Source organism: Calonectris borealis, chromosome 29 (assembly GCF_964195595.1).
Source record: "Calonectris borealis chromosome 29, bCalBor7.hap1.2, whole genome shotgun sequence".
Classification (NCBI taxonomy): domain Eukaryota; kingdom Metazoa; phylum Chordata; class Aves; order Procellariiformes; family Procellariidae; genus Calonectris; species Calonectris borealis.
Genome location: NC_134340.1, coordinates 939,196 through 959,925, shown reverse-complemented (window position 1 = coordinate 959,925; position 20,730 = coordinate 939,196). Strand labels below are relative to the sequence as shown.

General features: G+C 55.7%; 6 protein-coding genes across 6 annotated transcripts; all 6 read right to left on the bottom strand.

Annotated features, from left to right (window-relative positions):
- Positions 1-770: 770 nt before the first annotated feature.
- Positions 771-1,602, bottom strand: LOC142094140 (feather beta keratin). Its single transcript, XM_075176019.1, has 2 exons — positions 1,516-1,602; positions 771-1,176 (listed from the first exon to the last, which is right to left on the bottom strand). The coding sequence occupies exon 2, from the start codon at positions 1,153-1,155 to the stop codon at positions 859-861; it is 297 nt and encodes a 98-aa protein (XP_075032120.1). The 5' UTR covers positions 1,156-1,176; positions 1,516-1,602; the 3' UTR covers positions 771-858.
- A 3,334-nt stretch (positions 1,603-4,936) lies between these two features.
- Positions 4,937-5,746, bottom strand: LOC142094139 (feather beta keratin). The gene is made up of 2 exons (XM_075176018.1): positions 5,660-5,746; positions 4,937-5,342 (listed from the first exon to the last, which is right to left on the bottom strand). Exon 2 carries the CDS (start codon positions 5,319-5,321, stop codon positions 5,025-5,027), a length of 297 nt encoding a protein of 98 aa, XP_075032119.1. The 5' UTR covers positions 5,322-5,342; positions 5,660-5,746; the 3' UTR covers positions 4,937-5,024.
- Positions 5,747-7,929: 2,183 nt separating this feature from the next.
- Positions 7,930-8,723, bottom strand: LOC142094147 (feather beta keratin). Its single transcript, XM_075176030.1, has 2 exons — positions 8,637-8,723; positions 7,930-8,298 (listed from the first exon to the last, which is right to left on the bottom strand). The coding sequence occupies exon 2, from the start codon at positions 8,275-8,277 to the stop codon at positions 7,981-7,983; it is 297 nt and encodes a 98-aa protein (XP_075032131.1). The 5' UTR covers positions 8,278-8,298; positions 8,637-8,723; the 3' UTR covers positions 7,930-7,980.
- Positions 8,724-11,719: 2,996 nt separating this feature from the next.
- On the bottom strand, positions 11,720-12,852 carry LOC142094150 (feather beta keratin). The gene is made up of 2 exons (XM_075176034.1): positions 12,766-12,852; positions 11,720-12,450 (listed from the first exon to the last, which is right to left on the bottom strand). The coding sequence occupies exon 2, from the start codon at positions 12,427-12,429 to the stop codon at positions 12,133-12,135; it is 297 nt and encodes a 98-aa protein (XP_075032135.1). The 5' UTR covers positions 12,430-12,450; positions 12,766-12,852; the 3' UTR covers positions 11,720-12,132.
- Positions 12,853-15,050: 2,198 nt separating this feature from the next.
- LOC142094143 (feather beta keratin) lies at positions 15,051-15,829 on the bottom strand. Its single transcript, XM_075176023.1, has 2 exons — positions 15,743-15,829; positions 15,051-15,404 (listed from the first exon to the last, which is right to left on the bottom strand). The coding sequence occupies exon 2, from the start codon at positions 15,381-15,383 to the stop codon at positions 15,087-15,089; it is 297 nt and encodes a 98-aa protein (XP_075032124.1). The 5' UTR covers positions 15,384-15,404; positions 15,743-15,829; the 3' UTR covers positions 15,051-15,086.
- Positions 15,830-19,163: 3,334 nt separating this feature from the next.
- Positions 19,164-20,001, bottom strand: LOC142094149 (feather beta keratin). The gene is made up of 2 exons (XM_075176033.1): positions 19,918-20,001; positions 19,164-19,578 (listed from the first exon to the last, which is right to left on the bottom strand). Exon 2 carries the CDS (start codon positions 19,555-19,557, stop codon positions 19,261-19,263), a length of 297 nt encoding a protein of 98 aa, XP_075032134.1. The 5' UTR covers positions 19,558-19,578; positions 19,918-20,001; the 3' UTR covers positions 19,164-19,260.
- Between the last annotated feature and the right edge of the window lie 729 nt (positions 20,002-20,730).

The following is a 20,730-nucleotide window of genomic DNA, read 5'->3' as shown; positions in this document are numbered from 1 at the left end:
GGGACTCCCTCCAGTTCCAGGGTTTGGAAGAAGTGCTTGGAGGAGGGAAGGGCAAGGACACATTGCGAGGGGGAACACGAGAGCAGAGCCTTGGCCAGCTGGGGGTTGGCCTGCACAGAAATGTCTTCCTGCAGGCCAATGGCTTGCCTCGTCAATTGGAAGCCAGTATGCAACCTCACTGGTTGCTTACATGTCCCTTGGGGGAGCTCCGGGCCACCCTTTGCATACGCAGAAAATATCACACAGCCCTCCACCGCCCCATGTCTCTTCCAATGACCATGACCCTTGAGGGTACTCAGCTCCTCCAGGCACGACAGAGGTCCACCACTGGGCCTTACCCGCCCACCCTATTCCCCTCCAGGACATCCCATTTCCCCCATTGAGCAGCATGACTGGGCATCCCAGGAGGGAAGGAACACGAGGAGACTCAAGCTACAATGCAGCATAAACTTTAATGCGTCTAAAGAGTGAAACAAAGCAGTGCATGCTGGAAGGGACCCGGTGCAGGCTGCCACAAGGGCAGCTGACAGTCAGGCACCCCTTCACAGCCATGGGACACGCGTCTTCCTCCCACACACATGGGGAGAGGCTGATGAGCAGGGCCCTCTCGGATTGCTTCAGGATGAACCCATGGCACAGGACAGCAGGAGACAACAGGGACTCATGATGCGGAGAAGAAAGCAGGAGAAGGAGAAGACATCAGTTGGCCGTGTTTCCAGACAGCACCTTGCTTCCCTCCCTCCTTTGCAGGAGGCCACGAGGGTGCTCAGCCCATCTGGAAAGCCTGGCCAGCAGCTCCGTCCTCAGTCCGGCTTTGGGCTTCCTGGTCGATGCACTCACTGGACGTCCAGCCCGCCTTTAGCAGGGCAGGCACCTTCTGCCGTAGTAGCGGCCACCAAGGCCAGAGAGGTTAAAGCCCCCAGAGGAGATGGGCACTCCCTCCTCACTCAGGATGCTGCCAACAGCAGCCGAGGTGGTGGATCCCACAGCGGTGTTCTGGGGGAAGGAGCTGAGGATGGGTCCGGGCAGGGTCACCACCACGGGAGAGGGCTGGATCACCACCCGGGAGTCCTGGCACTGCCTGACGCAGGGCTCGTTGCAGCTGTTGGCAAGCGGGGTTGGGCCACAGGGACGGCACAGGTCGTAGCAGGACATGGTTGTGGGCTGGAGGTGCACCTGGGAGAGAGGGCAGGGAAAGCACAGGCAGCAGGTGAGGCGCAGCCTGACAGCCTGCTCGGCAAGAGAAAAGGCACAGGCTGGGGAGTGGGGACAGCCTGCCTAGGGAGGAAGAGGGATTAAAGAGCCACGGTACCGAAGGGGGCCCTGCTAAGATAGCACAAGACCTTCTCCCACCTCCCCCCAGTGGAGAATAAGGAGAAGAGAGATGCTGGGAGCAGGATCAAGGAGCAGGGATCTCAGCAAAAGCTACACCAATGCAAAGATTCAGTTGAGTCCAAAAGACAAAGAAGAGAACAAGAGAAAGAGGAGAGTGAGGCAAAGGTGGTTGCAGCTCACCTCGTTCACCAGGGAGGAGAAGGCAAGAGAAGTGGATGAGGGAGCCTGCTCCTGGACTGGCTTTTATACTGGTCCCGACCGCCCCAGGCCCAGAGGCACCCTTTGCGCATGTAATGTGTTTACCAACAAGCTCATCTTGCATGCAAAGCATCACAATTACAGAAATGGGGACACTGCTTCTGTTCCCTGCAACGCTGCCTTTTCATTTCCCTGTTCATGACATGCCCAGTCAGCCACACAGGCTCCTTTCAAGTGACGGGATTAGAGGCTAAAAGGTTTCCGGGGAAATGACACAGGATTGAAGGAAGAAGATGAAGGCAAGGAGGAGGAGATGGCCAATCTCATCAGGTTATGCCAGGCTCTCACTCTCCCGGGGCTTGTTCTGAGGTTTTGTCCTAGCATATGCGGCCTCATTTCCTTCCAAACCTAGCATTAAAGGCCAGCTTCCAACAGGGTTCCTATGTGAGGACCAGCCACATCCTCAGCTTTCCCTAGCGACCGGCTCAGGCACCAGTTTTCCAAGCCTGTCAGCTCTGCCCTTGGGCTTTAGCCCTTCTCTGATATCCAGCATTGCTCTCAGGAGAAACAAGCCTGGCGGTTTTCCCTCTCACCTCTGTCAGCAGCATCTAGAGGTCCCCAGTCAGCAGCACAGGCGTGTTTCAGAAACAAGGACATTGCCCTTCCACAACCAAGTATTGGTTCACCACTCCTGTTAAATGGGGATGTCCCCCACAGACAAAGGCACATGCTGGGCACCAAGTACATCTGCTTTCCTCCGCCCCACAGTCCATGCCTCAACTTCGGCTTTGGCCCTACATGCTGACAGGACAGCACACACAGTTCCCAACACTCAGCAAGATTTCCGTGCAACACGTAACCCTCCCCAGAAGCAAGTGAGGGCTGGCAGTGCCAGCAAGGACGGTCTGGAGAGCAGCAGATGTCAGGATCTCCCCAGGGATGCATGCCAAGGGAAGGATTCAATGCTCTTCACTGCATTTCCTGGGGCAGAAAAGGAGCTGAATGTCCCCAAGAGGAAGGACAGCTCAGCTTGGGGCACCAGCCACACTCCTCTGACACCCAGCCAGGTCCTCATTGCAAAGGGTGGACAAAACTCCTTCCCCAATTAGGCTGGGACTCCACCAGAGACAGGCAACTCTCTAATCACAGAGGCCCAGGCCAAATGCCTCATTTAAGATGATGAGGAGACCTTGGAAGGTACACTGAGTTAACCTGATGATGATGGCAGTAGAAGTCCATCCAAACAGAAATGCTGTCAGGGCTCAGTGAGAGCCAGCCGCTCCCTGCAGGATGGGAGCCAGGAGATGAGCATGATGACAAGGCAGGAGGGCAGCAGCCTCACTAGCGATGGCCCCATTGCACAGTACCTGAGCAAGGAAAATGCAGAGGCAGTAGACAGGTGCAGCCCCGAGCCCAGCTCAACCATCAAGTTCATGGTGATGAAGCAGGACTGACATCAAGCAGGGCAGTCAGCCCACAGGTCAGGAGCAGACCCAGTGATGGTAACAAGGGTCAACAGAGCCCCCTGAGTGCTCACCAGGGCCATAATGACCAGACAGACCCAAGGAGAGGCTGGGAAATCAACGGGCAACTTAGGGACTGGATCAAGGGGGCCCATGGTCAGGCATAAGCCAAGCTGCAAAAGAACAGGAGGCTGACAGGCCTGCCACCAAGCTGAAGAAAGGGCTAAGGGCTCAGGACAGAGCTTAAATAGAGCCTGGGTCACAGGGAAGAGGGAGGGGTGAGAGACCCCAGGTGGGGCTGATCAGGGCCATTGGGCTTCTTGTTACAGCACTCAGGCCACTGATGTGCAAGAAGAGGAAATCTCCTGTGCGCCTGGGACACAGGACACCAGCTCCATCTATCTCAACAATGGCGGGAAGGACTTCTTCCTTCAAGAAAGGAAGCTGACATTATTTTCATAAGAGCAAAATATGTCTTTTCTTCTAAGGGTCCTTTCAATCACATGCCTGCTCCAGAAAACCCACAGGTAGAGTCTCCTACCAGACCTTGATACTCCCACAGTCAACGCCTATGGCGAGGGTCTGCCCAAACCCCCCAGTGCCCTGACGCTCTCTCTGATCACGTGCTGCAGATGCTGCCTTCCATCCCTGGTACGACATTTTCACCCCACCGTGCTTCTGCTGTCAGCTCAGCATGGCTCATGAAGGTTGATGGAGAGTGCATTTCCTGAGGGCCTTCCTGCACAGCAGGGCACAGGGATTTTGCTGACAGCAGCTTCTTTCAGGGAAGACAGGGCTTTAGCTATGGGGAAAGGCACTGTGGGGGTGCCCACAGCCTATGGGACAGCACAGGAGGTGACCCTCACTCTACCTGAAGCAGGAGTTGGGGGACATGGAGCAAAACATCACCTGTGGAGGACTGGAGGGTGTGGGAAGAAGGGATAGACAGCTTGTCCCCTGTGGCAGGAGCAACCACCACATCCCAGTGGAGTTTACCACACCAACTACATGCCAAGTCCACGCACCAGCAAGGTTACTTCCCTCCCTGATGTCAGCAGTCTTGCAGTTGAGGGCAGAAAGGCAGGACAACACAATGGCTGCATCCTGGAGGGTTTCTTTTTTCCTTTCCCTGGTGTGCAGAGGACAGAGAGGGACTTGCTAAATGCCCTCACTTCAGTCATGTAAACTCCCAAGCAGTAACCGTGGTGCTCTGCCAATATTGCTGAATACTTCAGAAAGGTGCCTGCGGGGCTCAAAGAGATGGTCTGGGAGCAGAAGTGAAGGGACACAATTCCTTGGGCATCAGTCACACACCAGACACAATTGGGAGCCATGGAAAGCATCGCAGGGGTTTGCTGAGAGACACGACAAGTCTGGTGTTCAGGACAAGGGGATGGGGTGACTTTGGGAAGGATATATCACCCGTAAAGGACAGTCCCCTCTAGGTGACCATTGCAGTTGGACACCCACTCCTAATCCCCCAAGAATGATGTAAGCACACTACATCCCTTCATGCACACTTTTACCCTGTAGAACATCCCATTTCCCATTGAGCAGCTTGGCTGGGCATCCCAGGTGGGAAGGAACACGAAGAGACTCCAGCTACAATGCAGCATAAACTTTAATGCGTCTAAAGAGTGAAACAAAGCAGTGCATGCTGGAAGGGACCCGGTGCAGGCTGCCACAAGGGCAGCTGACAGTCAGGCACCCCTTCACAGCCATGGGACACGCGTCTTCCTCCCACACACATGGGGAGAGGCTGATGAGCAGGGCCCTCTCGGATTGCTTCAGGATGAACCCATGGCACAGGACAGCAGGAGACAACAGGGACTCATGATGCGGAGAAGAAAGCAGGAGAAGGAGAAGACATCAGTTGGCCGTGTTTCCAGACAGCACCTTGCTTCCCTCCCTCCTTTGCAGGAGGCCACGAGGGTGCTCAGCCCATCTGGAAAGCCTGGCCAGCAGCTCCGTCCTCAGTCCGGCTTTGGGCTTCCTGGTCGATGCACTCACTGGACGTCCAGCCCGCCTTTAGCAGGGCAGGCACCTTCTGCCGTAGTAGCGGCCACCAAGGCCAGAGAGGTTAAAGCCCCCAGAGGAGATGGGCACTCCCTCCTCACTCAGGATGCTGCCAACAGCAGCCGAGGTGGTGGATCCCACAGCGGTGTTCTGGGGGAAGGAGCTGAGGATGGGTCCGGGCAGGGTCACCACCACGGGAGAGGGCTGGATCACCACCCGGGAGTCCTGGCACTGCCTGACGCAGGGCTCGTTGCAGCTGTTGGCAAGCGGGGTTGGGCCACAGGGACGGCACAGGTCGTAGCAGGACATGGTTGTGGGCTGGAGGTGCACCTGGGAGAGAGGGCAGGGAAAGCACAGGCAGCAGGTGAGGCGCAGCCTGACAGCCTGCTCGGCAAGAGAAAAGGCACAGGCTGGGGAGCGGGGACAGCCTGCGTAGGGAGGAAGAGAGATTAGACAGCCCCGGTCCCCAAGGTTTCCCTGTAAAGAAAGCCCAAGACCTTCTCCCACCTCCCATGATGGTGGCCAGGAGCCAAGAGTCAGCAACACGACAAAGGAGCAAGGGTCTCAGCAAAAGCTACACCAAAGCCAGAAGACAAAGAAGAGAACAAGAGAAAGAGGAGAGTGAGGCAAAGGCAGTTGCTGCTCACCTCGTTCACCAGGGAGGAGAAGGCAAGAGAAGTGGATGAGGGAGCCTGCTCCTGGACTGGCTTTTATACTGGTCCCGACCGCCCCAGGCCCAGAGGCACCCTTTGCGCATGTAATGTGTTTACCAACAAGCTCATCTTGCATGCAAAGCATCACAATTACAGAAATGGGGACACTGCTTCTGTTCCCTGCAACGCTGCCTTTTCATTTCCCTGTTCATGACATGCCCAGTCAGCCACACAGGCTCCTTTCAAGTGACGGGATTAGAGGCCAAAACGTTTCCAGGGGAAATGACACGTCAGCACAGGCCGATGATGCAGCCAGTGATGAGGAGTGTCCCACCTCGCCAGGTGATGCCATCCCCTTGCCCTCCAGGGCCTCACTTTCAAGTGTTTCCTGATGAACGGGGCTTCATCACCCTGGGGCTTCAGCCTGGACATCCGCATGCAAGGGTCGGCACCGTCACTCGCTCTCCCTCATGCTCTGCTCACTCACACCGTATTAGGCATCGCCTCTCCAGGCAGGGCACCTCTGCCCTTGGCTTTTAGACTCTCTCTCTGAGATTGAGCTGCGCTCTCGGTGGAAGCTTGCCTGGCTCTTCTGCCATCTTCCTCCTCTCCTTCATCCCTACCCACCTTAAGCAGCACACTACCAGTGGTAAAGAATGAAGGCTATTCCCCTCCCAACACTCTTTGCTGGAGACCTCTGGCAAAGTTGGAGGCACCCCAGTGACCAAGGCACGTGCTGGCCAATCCATACACACCTTTCTTTCTACCCACGTCTTTGTCACAGCTTCTGCTCTGACCATCCAGACTGCTGGCACACCAGGCATGACCAAATACCTGGCAGGATTTCCACAGGAAACCCAACCCTGCTCAGCAGCAAGCAGGGTCCACGAGTCTTTGCAAGGACCGGCAGAGGAGCACGGCACAAGAGGTGCCTCCTACTCTACCTGAAGTACGACCGGAGCAGCAGGACCAATGTCTCGCCTGCGTGGGAAGGAGGGACTGAGAACAGAGCTGGCAGGGTACCACTCCCTCGGTCTCCACAGCTTGAGACCTGGTTGGAGGGACAAAAGGATCACTCTCCAGGCCCATGCACAGCCTGCACAGCAGCTGAGTGGGGTTTCTGGAGGATTTGCTGCACATCTGCTCCAGGCTCACGTCCCTTGAGGACACAGTGACACACACAGAAGGACTCCGTAACACTTTGTGCTTCTGACCACAAGACTGCTCCAGATGGGGCAGAGATGCTTTTCCTGCTCTCTTCTAGACCTCCGCAGAGTTTCCAGGACATGTCACCACACTACCCATCACTTTCACATGAGGGAGGCCTATCCCTGTGTGTCCATCCTCCTCCCGTACCCATTTTACACACCCATGCTCAACCCATGCCCATTGTGCCAAAATCTAACAGAGGGCTCACAGCTCCCTTTACACAGTTGCCCTGGCTGCCCCGTGTCCCTTCAAGTTCTTTGGGACTCCCTCCAGTTCCAGGGTTTGGAAGAAGTGCTTGGAGGAGGGAAGGGCAAGGACACATTGCGAGGGGGAACATGAGAGCAGAGCCTTGGCCAGCTGGGGGTTGGCCTGCACAGAAATGTCTTCCTGCAGGCCAATGCCTGGCCTCGTCAACTGGAAGCCAGTATCACGTGTCCCTTGGGGGAGCTCCGGGCCACCCTTTGCACATGCAGAAAATACCACACAGCCCTCCACCGCCCCATGTCTCTTCCAATGACCATGGCCCTTGAGGGTACTCAGCTCCTCCAGGCACGACAGAGGTCCACCACTGGGCCTTACCCGCCCACCCTATTCCCCTCCAGGGCATCCCATTTCCCCCATTGAGCAGCATGACTGGGCATCCCAGGAGGGAAGGAACACGAGGAGACTCAAGCTACAATGCAGCATAAACTTTAATGCGTCTAAAGAATGAAACAAAGCAGTGCATGCTGGAAGGGACCCGGTGCAGGCTGCCACAAGGGCAGCTGACAGTCAGGCACCCCTTCACAGCCATGGGACACGCGTCTTCCTCCCACACACATGGGGAGAGGCTGATGAGCAGGGCCCTCTCGGATTGCTTCAGGATGAACCCATGGCACAGGACAGCAGGAGACAACAGGGACTCATGATGCGGAGAAGAAAGCAGGAGAAGGAGAAGACATCAGTTGGCCGTGTTTCCAGACAGCACCTTGCTTCCCTCCCTCCTTTGCAGGAGGCCACGAGGGTGCTCAGCCCATCTGGAAAGCCTGGCCAGCAGCTCCGTCCTCAGTCCGGCTTTTGGCTTTGGGCTTCCTGGTCGATGCACTCACTGGACGTCCAGCCCGCCTTTAGCAGGGCAGGCACCTTCTGCCGTAGTAGCGGCCACCAAGGCCAGAGAGGTTAAAGCCCCCAGAGGAGATGGGCACTCCCTCCTCACTCAGGATGCTGCCAACAGCAGCCGAGGTGGTGGATCCCACAGCGGTGTTCTGGGGGAAGGAGCTGAGGATGGGTCCGGGCAGGGTCACCACCACGGGAGAGGGCTGGATCACCACCCGGGAGTCCTGGCACTGCCTGACGCAGGGCTCGTTGCAGCTGTTGGCAAGCGGGGTTGGGCCACAGGGACGGCACAGGTCGTAGCAGGACATGGTTGTGGGCTGGAGGTGCACCTGGGAGAGAGGGCAGGGAAAGCACAGGCAGCAGGTGAGGCGCAGCCTGACAGCCTGCTCGGCAAGAGAAAAGGCACAGGCTGGGGAGCGGGGACAGCCTGCGTAGGGAGGAAGAGGGATTAAAGAGCCACGGTACCGAAGGGGGCCCTGCGAAGATAGCACAAGACCTTCTCCCACCTCCCCCCAGTGGAGAATAAGGAGAAAAGAGATGCTGGGGCAGGATCAAGGAGCAGGGATCTCAGCAAAAGCTACACCAATGCAAAGATTCAGTTGAGCCCAAGAGACAAAGAAGAGAACAAGAGAAAGAGGAGAGTGAGGCAAAGGCGGTTGCTGCTCACCTCGTTCACCAGGGAGGAGAAGGCAAGAGAAGTGGATGAGGGAGCCTGCTCCTGGACTGGCTTTTATACTGGTCCCGACCGCCCCAGGCCCAGAGGCACCCTTTGCGCATGTAATGTGTTTACCAACAAGCTCATCTTGCATGCAAAGCATCACAATTACAGAAATGGGGACACTGCTTCTGTTCCCTGCAACGCTGCCTTTTCATTTCCCTGTTCATGACATGCCCAGTCAGCCACACAGGCTCCTTTCAAGTGACGGGATTAGAGGCTAAAAGGTTTCCGGGGAAATGACACAGGATTGAAGGAAGAAGATGAAGGCAAGGAGGAGGAGATGGCCAATCTCATCAGGTTATGCCAGGCTCTCACTCTCCCGGGGCTTGTTCTGAGGTTTTGTCCTAGCATATGCGGCCTCATTTCCCTCCAAACCTAGCATTAAAGGCCAGCTTCCAACAGGGTTCCTATGTGAGGACCAGCCACATCCTCAGCTTTCCCTAGCGACCGGCTCAGGCACCAGTTTTCCAAGCCTGTCAGCTCTGCCCTTGGGCTTTAGCCCTTCTCTGATATCCAGCATTGCTCTCAGGAGAAACAAGCCTGGCGGTTTTCCCTCTCACCTCTGTCAGCAGCATCTAGAGGTCCCCAGTCAGCAGCACAGGCGTGTTTCAGAAACAAGGACATTGCCCTTCCACAACCAAGTATTGGTTCACCACTCCTGTTAAATGGGGATGTCCCCCACAGACAAAGGCACATGCTGGGCACCAAATACATCTGCTTTCCTCCGCCCCACAGTCCATGCCTCAACTTCGGCTTTGGCCCTACATGCTGACAGGACAGCACACACAGTTCCCAACACTCAGCAAGATTTCCGTGCAACACGTAACCCTCCCCAGAAGCAAGTGAGGGCTGGCAGTGCCAGCAAGGACGGTCTGGAGAGCAGCAGATGTCAGGATCTCCCCAGGGATGCATGCCAAGGGAAGGATTCAATGCTCTTCACTGCATTTCCTGGGGCAGAAAAGGAGCTGAATGTCCCCAAGAGGAAGGACAGCTCAGCTTGGGGCACCAGCCACACTCCTCTGACACCCAGCCAGGTCCTCATTGCAAAGGGTGGACAAAACTCCTTCCCCAATTAGGCTGGGACTCCACCAGAGACAGGCAACTCTCTAATCACAGAGGCCCAGGCCAAATGCCTCATTTAAGATGATGAGGAGACCTTGGAAGGTACACTGAGTTAACCTGATGATGATGGCAGTAGAAGTCCATCCAAACAGAAATGCTGTCAGGGCTCAGTGAGAGCCAGCCGCTCCCTGCAGGATGGGAGCCAGGAGATGAGCATGATGACAAGGCAGGAGGGCAGCAGCCTCACTAGCGATGGCCCCATTGCACAGTACCTGAGCAAGGAAAATGCAGAGGCAGTAGACAGGTGCAGCCCCGAGCCCAGCTCAACCATCAAGTTCATGGTGATGAAGCAGGACTGACATCAAGCAGGGCAGTCAGCCCACAGGTCAGGAGCAGACCCAGTGATGGTAACAAGGGTCAACAGAGCCCCCTGAGTGCTCACCAGGGCCATAATGACCAGACAGACCCAAGGAGAGGCTGGGAAATCAACGGGCAACTTAGGGACTGGATCAAGGGGGCCCATGGTCAGGCATAAGCCAAGCTGCAAAAGAACAGGAGGCTGACAGGCCTGCCACCAAGCTGAAGAAAGGGCTAAGGGCTCAGGATAGAGCTTAAATAGAGCCTGGGTCACAGGGAAGAGGGAGGGGTGAGAGACCCCAGGTGAGGCTGATCAGGGCCATTGGGCTTCTTGTTACAGCACTCAGGCCACTGATGTGCAAGAAGAGGAAATCTCCTGTGCGCCTGGGACACAGGACACCAGCTCCATCTATCTCAACAATGGCGGGAAGGACTTCTTCCTTCAAGAAAGGAAGCTGACATTAATTTCATGACACCAAAATATTTCTTTCCTTCTAAGGGTCCTTTCAATCACGTGCCTGCCCCTGAAAATCCACAGGTAGACCTTGTTACTCCCACAGTCAACGCCTATGTCGAGGGTCTGCCCAAACCCCCCAGTGCCCTGACGCTCTCTCTGATCACGTGCTGCAGATGCTGCCTTCCATCCCTGGTACGACATTTTCACCCCACCGTGCTTCTGCTGTCAGCTCAGCATGGCTCATGAAGGTTGATGGAGAGTGCATTTCCTGAGGGCCTTCCTGCACAGCAGGGCACAGGGATTTTGCTGACAGCAGCTTCTTTCAGGGAAGACAGGGCTTTAGCTATGGGGAAAGGCACTGTGGGGGTGCCCACAGCCTATGGGACAGCACAGGAGGTGACCCTCACTCTACCTGAAGCAGGAGTTGGGGGACATGGAGCAAAACATCACCTGTGGAGGACTGGAGGGTGTGGGAAGAAGGGATAGACAGCTTGTCCCCTGTGGCAGGAGCAACCACCACATCCCAGTGGAGTTTACCACACCAACTACATGCCAAGTCCACGCACCAGCAAGGTTACTTCCCTCCCAGATGTCAGCAGTCTTGCAGTTGAGGGCAGAAAGGCAGGACAACACAATGGCTGCATCCTGGAGGGTTTCTTTTTTCCTTTCCCTGGTGTGCAGAGGACAGAGAGGGACTTGCTAAATGCCCTCACTTCAGTCATGTAAACTCCCAAGCAGTAACCGTGGTGCTCTGCCAATATTGCTGAATACTTCAGAAAGGTGCCTGCGGGGCTCAAAGAGATGGTCTGGGAGCAGAAGTGAAGGGACACAATTCCTTGGGCATCAGTCACACACCAGACACAATTGGGAGCCATGGAAAGCATCGCAGGGGTTTGCTGAGAGACACGACAAGTCTGGTGTTCAGGACAAGGGGATGGGGTGACTTTGGGAAGGATATATCACCCGTAAAGGACAGTCCCCTCTAGGTGACCATTGCAGTTGGACACCCACTCCTAATCCCCCAAGAATGATGTAAGCACACTACATCCCTTCATGCACACTTTTACCCTGTAGAACATCCCATTTCCCATTGAGCAGCTTGGCTGGGCATCCCAGGTGGGAAGGAACACGAAGAGACTCCAGCTACAATGCAGCATAAACTTTAATGCGTCTAAAGAGTGAAACAAAGCAGTGCATGCTGGAAGGGACCCGGTGCAGGCTGCCACAAGGGCAGCTGACAGTCAGGCACCCCTTCACAGCCATGGGACACGCGTCTTCCTCCCACACACATGGGGAGAGGCTGATGAGCAGGGCCCTCTCGGATTGCTTCAGGATGAACCCATGGCACAGGACAGCAGGAGACAACAGGGACTCATGATGCGAAGAAGAAAGCAGGAGAAGGAGAAGACATCAGTTGGCCATGTTTCCAGACAGCACCTTGCTTCCCTCCCTCCTTTGCAGGAGGCCACGAGGGTGCTCAGCCCATCTGGAAAGCCTGGCCAGCAGCTCCGTCCTCAGTCCGGCTTTGGGCTTCCTGGTCGATGCACTCACTGGACGTCCAGCCCGCCTTTAGCAGGGCAGGCACCTTCTGCCGTAGTAGCGGCCACCAAGGCCAGAGAGGTTAAAGCCCCCAGAGGAGATGGGCACTCCCTCCTCACTCAGGATGCTGCCAACAGCAGCCGAGGTGGTGGATCCCACAGCGGTGTTCTGGGGGAAGGAGCTGAGGATGGGTCCGGGCAGGGTCACCACCACGGGAGAGGGCTGGATCACCACCCGGGAGTCCTGGCACTGCCTGACGCAGGGCTCGTTGCAGCTGTTGGCAAGCGGGGTTGGGCCACAGGGACGGCACAGGTCGTAGCAGGACATGGTTGTGGGCTGGAGGTGCACCTGGGAGAGAGGGCAGGGAAAGCACAGGCAGCAGGTGAGGCGCAGCCTGACAGCCTGCTCGGCAAGAGAAAAGGCACAGGCTGGGGAGCAGGGACAGCCTGCGTAGGGAGGAAGAGGGATTAAACAGCCCCGGTCCCCAAGGTTTCCCTGTGAAGAAAGCCCAAGACCTTCTCCCACCTCCCATGATGGTGGCCAGGAGCCAAGAGTCAGCAACACGACAAAGGAGCAAGGGTCTCAGCAAAAGCTACACCAAAGCCAGAAGACAAAGAGAAAAACGGCAAAGAGCAGAATCAGTCGAAGGCACTCGCTACTTACCTCGTTCACCAGGGAGGAGAAGGCAAGAGAAGTGGATGAGGGAGCCTGCTCCTGGACTGGCTTTTATACTGGTCCCGACCGCCCCAGGCCCAGAGGCACCCTTTGCGCATGTAATGTGTTTACCAACAAGCTCATCTTGCATGCAAAGCATCACAATTACAGAAATGGGGACACTGCTTCTGTTCCCTGCAACGCTGCCTTTTCATTTCCCTGTTCATGACATGCCCAGTCAGCCACACAGGCTCCTTTCAAGTGACGGGATTAGAGGCCAAAACGTTTCCAGGGGAAATGACACGTCAGCACAGGCCGATGATGCAGCCAGTGATGAGGAGTGTCCCACCTCGCCAGGTGATGCCATCCCCTTGCCCTCCAGGGCCTCACTTTCAAGTGTTTCCTGATGAACGGGGCTTCATCACCCTGGGGCTTCAGCCTGGACATCCGCATGCAAGGGTCGGCACCGTCACTCGCTCTCCCTCATGCTCTGCTCACTCACACTGTATTAGGCATCGCCTCTCCAGGCAGGGCACCTCTGCCCTTGGCTTTTAGACTCTCTCTCTGAGATTGAGCTGCGCTCTCGGTGGAAGCTTGCCTGGCTCTTCTGCCATCTTCCTCCTCTCCTTCATCCCTACCCACCTTAAGCAGCACACTACCAGTGGTAAAGAATGAAGGCTATTCCCCTCCCAACACTCTTTGCTGGAGACCTCTGGCGAAGTTGGAGGCACCCCAGTGACCAAGGCACGTGCTGGCCAATCCATACACACCTTTCTTTCTACCCACGTCTTTGTCACAGCTTCTGCTCTGACCATCCAGACTGCTGGCACACCAGGCATGACCAAATACCTGGCAGGATTTCCACAGGAAACCCAACCCTGCTCAGCAGCAAGCAGGGTCCACGAGTCTTTGCAAGGACCGGCAGAGGAGCACGGCACAAGAGGTGCCTCCTACTCTACCTGAAGTACGACCGGAGCAGCAGGACCAATGTCTCGCCTGCGTGGGAAGGAGGGACTGAGAACAGAGCTGGCAGGGTACCACTCCCTCGGTCTCCACAGCTTGAGACCTGGTTGGAGGGACAAAAGGATCACTCTCCAGGCCCATGCACAGCCTGCACAGCAGCTGAGTGGGGTTTCTGGAGGATTTGCTGCACATCTGCTCCAGGCTCACGTCCCTTGAGGACACAGTGACACACACAGAAGGACTCCGTAACACTTTGTGCTTCTGACCACAAGACTGCTCCAGATGGGGCAGAGATGCTTTTCCTGCTCTCTTCTAGACCTCCGCAGAGTTTCCAGGACATGTCACCACACTACCCATCACTTTCACATGAGGGAGGCCTATCCCTGTGTGTCCATCCTCCTCCCGTACCCATTTTACACACCCATGCTCAACCCATGCCCATTGTGCCAAAATCTAACAGAGGGCTCACAGCTCCCTTTACACAGTTGCCCTGGCTGCCCCGTGTCCCTTCAAGTTCTTTGGGACTCCCTCCAGTTCCAGGGTTTGGAAGAAGTGCTTGGAGGAGGGAAGGGCAAGGACACATTGCGAGGGGGAACATGAGAGCAGAGCCTTGGCCAGCTGGGGGTTGGCCTGCACAGAAATGTCTTCCTGCAGGCCAATGGCTGGCCTCGTCAACTGGAAGCCAGTATCACGTGTCCCTTGGGGGAGCTCCGGGCCACCCTTTGCACATGCAGAAAATACCACACAGCCCTCCACCGCCCCATGTCTCTTCCAATGACTATGGCCCTTGAGGGTACTCAGCTCCTCCAGGCACGACAGAGGTCCACCACTGGGCCTTACCCGCCCACCCTATTCCCCTCCAGGGCATCCCATTTCCCCCATTGAGCAGCATGACTGGGCATCCCAGGAGGGAAGGAACACGAGGAGACTCAAGCTACAATGCAGCATAAACTTTAATGCGTCTAAAGAGTGAAACAAAGCAGTGCATGCTGGAAGGGACCCGGTGCAGGCTGCCACAAGGGCAGCTGACAGTCAGGCACCCCTTCACAGCCATGGGACACGCGTCTTCCTCCCACACACATGGGGAGAGGCTGATGAGCAGGGCCCTCTCGGATTGCTTCAGGATGAACCCATGGCACAGGACAGCAGGAGACAACAGGGACTCATGATGCGGAGAAGAAAGCAGGAGAAGGAGAAGACATCAGTTGGCCGTGTTTCCAGACAGCACCTTGCTTCCCTCCCTCCTTTGCAGGAGGCCACGAGGGTGCTCAGCCCATCTGGAAAGCCTGGCCAGCAGCTCCGTCCTCAGTCCGGCTTTTGGTTTTGGGCTTCCTGGTCGATGCACTCACTGGACGTCCAGCCCGCCTTTAGCAGGGCAGGCACCTTCTGCCGTAGTAGCGGCCACCAAGGCCAGAGAGGTTAAAGCCCCCAGAGGAGATGGGCACTCCCTCCTCACTCAGGATGCTGCCAACAGCAGCCGAGGTGGTGGATCCCACAGCGGTGTTCTGGGGGAAGGAGCTGAGGATGGGTCCGGGCAGGGTCACCACCACGGGAGAGGGCTGGATCACCACCCGGGAGTCCTGGCACTGCCTGACGCAGGGCTCGTTGCAGCTGTTGGCAAGCGGGGTTGGGCCACAGGGACGGCACAGGTCGTAGCAGGACATGGTTGTGGGCTGGAGGTGCACCTGGGAGAGAGGGCAGGGAAAGCACAGGCAGCAGGTGAGGCGCAGCCTGACAGCCTGCTCGGCAAGAGAAAAGGCACAGGCTGGGGAGCAGGGACAGCCTGCGTAGGGAGGAAGAGGGATTAAAGAGCCACGGTACCGAAGGGGGCCCTGCTAAGATAGCACAAGACCTTCTCCCACCTCCCCCCAGTGGAGAATAAGGAGAAAAGAGATGCTGGGGCAGGATCAAGGAGCAGGGATCTCAGCAAAAGCTACACCAATGCAAAGATTCAGTTGAGTCCAAGAGACAAAGAAGAGAACAAGAGAAAGAGGAGAGTGAGGCAAAGGTGGTTGCAGCTCACCTCGTTCACCAGGGAGGAGAAGGCAAGAGAAGTGGATGAGGGAGCCTGCTCCTGGACTGGCTTTTATACTGGTCCCGACCGCCCCAGGCCCAGAGGCACCCTTTGCGCATGTAATGTGTTTACCAACAAGCTCATCTTGCATGCAAAGCATCACAATTACAGAAATGGGGACACTGCTTCTGTTCCCTGCAACGCTGCCTTTTCATTTCCCTGTTCATGACATGCCCAGTCAGCCACACAGGCTCCTTTCAAGTGACGGGATTAGAGGCTAAAAGGTTTCCGGGGAAATGACACAGGATTGAAGGAAGAAGATGAAGGCAAGGAGGAGGAGATGGCCAATCTCATCAGGTTATGCCAGGCTCTCACTCTCCCGGGGCTTGTTCTGAGGTTTTGTCCTAGCATATGCGGCCTCATTTCCTTCCAAACCTAGCATTAAAGGCCAGCTTCCAACAGGGTTCCTATGTGAGGACCAGCCACATCCTCAGCTTTCCCTAGCGACCGGCTCAGGCACCAGTTTTCCAAGCCTGTCAGCTCTGCCCTTGGGCTTTAGCCCTTCTCTGATATCCAGCATTGCTCTCAGGAGAAACAAGCCTGGCGGTTTTCCCTCTCACCTCTGTCAGCAGCATCTAGAGGTCCCCAGTCAGCAGCACAGGCGTGTTTCAGAAACAAGGACATTGCCCTTCCACAACCAAGTATTGGTTCACCACTCCTGTTAAATGGGGATGTCCCCCACAGACAAAGGCACATGCTGGGCACCAAATACATCTGCTTTCCTCCGCCCCACAGTCCATGCCTCAACTTCGGCTTTGGCCCTACATGCTGACAGGACAGCACACACAGTTCCCAACACTCAGCAAGATTTCCGTGCAACACGTAACCCTCCCCAGAAGCAAGTGAGGGCTGGCAGTGCCAGCAAGGACGGTCTGGAGAGCAGCAGATGTCAGGATCTCCCCAGGGATGCATGCCAAGGGAAGGATTCAATGCTCTTCACTGCATTTCCTGGGGCAGAAAAGGAGCTGAATGTCCCCAAGAGGAAGGACAGCTCAGCTTGGGGCACCAGCCACACTCCTCTGACACCCCAGCCAGGTCCTCATTGCAAAGGGTGGACAAAACTCCTTCCCCAATTAGGCTGGGACTCCACCAGAGACAGGCAACTCTCTAATCACAGAGGCCCAGGCCAAATGCCTCATTTAAGATGATGAGGAGACCTTGGAAGGTACACTGAGTTAACCTGATGATGATGGCAGTAGAAGTCCATCCAAACAGAAATGCTGTCAGGGCTCAGTGAGAGCCAGCCGCTCCCTGCAGGATGGGAGCCAGGAGATGAGCATGATGACAAGGCAGGAGGGCAGCAGCCTCACTAGCGATGGCCCCATTGCACAGTACCTGAGCAAGGAAAATGCAGAGGCAGTAGACAGGTGCAGCCCCGAGCCCAGCTCAACCATCAAGTTCATGGTGATGACGCAGGACTGACATCAAGCAGGGCAGTCAGCCCACAGGTCAGGAGCAGACCCAGTGATGGTAACAAGGGTCAACAGAGCCCCCTGAGTGCTCACCAGGGCCATAATGACCAGACAGACCCAAGGAGAGGCTGGGAAATCAGCGGGCAACTTAGGGACTGGATCAAGGGGGCCCATGGTCAGGCATAAGCCAAGCTGCAAAAGAACAGGAGGCTGACAGGCCTGCCACCAAGCTGAAGAAAGGGCTAAGGGCTCAGGACAGAGCTTAAATAGAGCCTGGGTCACAGGGAAGAGGGAGGGGTGAGAGACCCCAGGTGAGGCTGATCAGGGCCATTGGGCTTCTTGTTACAGCACTCAGGCCACTGATGTGCAAGAAGAGGAAATCTCCTGTGCGCCTGGGACACAGGACACCAGCTCCATCTATCTCAACAATGGCGGGAAGGACTTCTTCCTTCAAGAAGGGAAGCTGACATTATTTTCATAAGAGCAAAATATGTCTTTTCTTCTAAGGGTCTTTTCAGTCTAAGGGTTTTTTCTTTTGCTCCAGAAAACCCACAGGTAGAGTCTCCTACCAGACCTTGATACTCCCACAGTCAACGCCTATGGCGAGGGTCTGCCCAAACCCCGCAGTGCCCTGATGCTCTCTCTGATCACGTGCTGCAGATGCTGCCTTCCATCCCTGGTACGACATTTTCACCCCACCGTGCTTCTGCTGTCAGCTCAGCATGGCTCATGAAGGTTGATGGAGAGTGCATTTCCTGAGGGCCTTCCTGCACAGCAGGGCACAGGGATTTTGCTGACAGCAGCTTCTTTCAGGGAAGACAGGGCTTTAGCTATGGGGAAAGGCACTGTGGGGGTGCCCACAGCCTATGGGACAGCACAGGAGGTGACCCTCACTCTACCTGAAGCAGGAGTTGGGGGCCCCGGCCAAAACATCACCTGTGGAGGACTGGAGGATGTGGGAGGGAGAGATAGACAGCTTGTCCCCTGTGGCAGGAGCAACCACCACATCCCAGTGGAGTTTACCACACCAACTACATGCCAAGTCCACGCACCAGCAAGGTTACTTCCCTCCCTGATGTCAGCAGTCTTGCAGTTGAGGGCAGAAGGGCAGGACGACACAATGGCTGCATCCTGGAGGGTTTCTTTTTTCCTTTCCCTGGTGTGCAGAGGACAGAGAGGGACTTGCTAAATGCCCTCACTTCAGTCATGTAAACTCCCAAGCAGTAACCGTGGTGCTCTGCCAATATTGCTGAATACTTCAGAAAGGTGCCTGCGGGGCTCAAAGAGATGGTCTGGGAGCAGAAGTGAAGGGACACAATTCCTTGGGCATCAGTCACACACCAGACACAATTGGGAGCCATGGAAAGCATCGCAGGGGTTTGCTGAGAGACACGACAAGTCTGGTGTTCAGGACAAGGGGATGGGGTGACTTTGGGAAGGATATATCACCCGTAAAGGACAGTCCCCTCTAGGTGACCATTGCAGTTGGACACCCACTCCTAATCCCCCAAGAATGATGTAAGCACACTACATCCCTTCATGCACACTTTTACCCTGTAGAGCATCCTATTTCCCATTGAGCAGCTTGGCTGGGCATCCCAGGTGGGAAGGAACACGAAGAGACTCCAGCTACAATGCAGCATAAACTTTAATGCGTCTAAAGAGTGAAACAAAGCAGTGCATGCTGGAAGGGACCCGGTGCAGGCTGCCACAAGGGCAGCTGACAGTCAGGCACCCCTTCACAGCCATGGGACACGCGTCTTCCTCCCACACACATGGGGAGAGGCTGATGAGCAGGGCCCTCTCGGATTGCTTCAGGATGAACCCATGGCACAGGACAGCAGGAGACAACAGGGACTCATGATGCGGAGAAGAAAGCAGGAGAAGGAGAAGACATCAGTTGGCCGTGTTTCCAGACAGCACCTTGCTTCCCTCCCTCCTTTGCAGGAGGCCACGAGGGTGCTCAGCCCATCTGGAAAGCCTGGCCAGCAGCTCCGTCCTCAGTCCGGCTTTGGGCTTCCTGGTCGATGCACTCACTGGACGTCCAGCCCGCCTTTAGCAGGGCAGGCACCTTCTGCCGTAGTAGCGGCCACCAAGGCCAGAGAGGTTAAAGCCCCCAGAGGAGATGGGCACTCCCTCCTCACTCAGGATGCTGCCAACAGCAGCCGAGGTGGTGGATCCCACAGCGGTGTTCTGGGGGAAGGAGCTGAGGATGGGTCCGGGCAGGGTCACCACCACGGGAGAGGGCTGGATCACCACCCGGGAGTCCTGGCACTGCCTGACGCAGGGCTCGTTGCAGCTGTTGGCAAGCGGGGTTGGGCCACAGGGACGGCACAGGTCGTAGCAGGACATGGTTGTGGGCTGGAGGTGCACCTGGGAGAGAGGGCAGGGAAAGCACAGGCAGCAGGTGAGGCGCAGCCTGACAGCCTGCTCGGCAAGAGAAAAGGCACAGGCTGGGGAGCAGGGACAGCCTGCGTAGGGAGGAAGAGGGATTAAAGAGACGTGGTACCGAAGGGGGCCCTGCTAAGATAGCACAAGACCTTCTCCCACCTCCCCCCAGTGGAGAATAAGGAGAAGAGAGATGCTGGGAGCAGGATCAAGGAGCAGGGATCTCAGCAAAAGCTACACCAATGCAAAGATTCAGTTGAGTCCAAAAGACAAAGAAGAGAACAAGAGAAAGAGGAGAGTGAGGCAAAGGCAGTTGCTGCTCACCTCGTTCACCAGGGAGGAGAAGGCAAGAGAAGTGGATGAGGGAGCCTGCTCCTGGACTGGCTTTTATACTGGTCCCGACCGCCCCAGGCCCAGAGGCACCCTTTGCGCATGTAATGTGTTTACCAACAAGCTCATATTTTATGCTAAGCATCCCACTTATGTAAATGGGGTGGTTGTTTATGTTCCCTGCAACGCTGCCTTTTCATTTCCCTGTTCATGACATGCCCAGTCAACCACACAGGCTCCTTTCAAGTGACAGCATTAGATGCCAAAATATTCCAGGGGAATTTACAACAGAAATCAGGCAGATGTTTCAGTCAACTGGGTGGAGTGGTACCATATTTTCAGGTGATGTCAGCATCTTACCCTCCTGAGGCATGCTTTTAGCCTTTGTTGTAATGAATTCAGGTTTTTTTCTTTATAGACCTAGAATTAAAGGGCAGGCTTTCTTTATGCAGGGACTGGCCAAATTCATTGCCCTCTGTGCCTCCAAGGCCTTTTAAGCTTTCTTAGGCATCATTTTTTCATCATGGAGACTATGCTGTTGGGTTTTTGAACTTTCTTTGGTATCTCGCATTGCCCTTAGAACAAATTAGCTTGTCTGTTTTGCCTTCTCACCTCTTTCAGCATTGCCTGGAGTTTCCCCAATCACCAGAAACAAGAATGTTTCAGAAAGAATTTGTTGCTTTCCCACAAGTAATTATTAGCTAGCCACTGCTGTTATCTTGCAGAAACCACTCCCTAACAAGAACATCTTCAGGCTTCAAAACTCTTCCTTCTTCCATTCCCCATGTCCATATCTCAACTTCTGCT

What these genes read in the sequence shown, in the direction of transcription:
- LOC142094140 (XM_075176019.1), bottom strand. Translation starts at nt 1,155, where the DNA reads ATGTCCTGCTACGACCTGTGCCGTCCCTGTGGCCCAACCCCGCTTGCC.
- LOC142094147 (XM_075176030.1), bottom strand. Translation starts at nt 8,277, where the DNA reads ATGTCCTGCTACGACCTGTGCCGTCCCTGTGGCCCAACCCCGCTTGCC.
- LOC142094150 (XM_075176034.1), bottom strand. Translation starts at nt 12,429, where the DNA reads ATGTCCTGCTACGACCTGTGCCGTCCCTGTGGCCCAACCCCGCTTGCC.
- LOC142094143 (XM_075176023.1), bottom strand. Translation starts at nt 15,383, where the DNA reads ATGTCCTGCTACGACCTGTGCCGTCCCTGTGGCCCAACCCCGCTTGCC.
- LOC142094149 (XM_075176033.1), bottom strand. Translation starts at nt 19,557, where the DNA reads ATGTCCTGCTACGACCTGTGCCGTCCCTGTGGCCCAACCCCGCTTGCC.
- LOC142094139 (XM_075176018.1), bottom strand. Translation starts at nt 5,321, where the DNA reads ATGTCCTGCTACGACCTGTGCCGTCCCTGTGGCCCAACCCCGCTTGCC.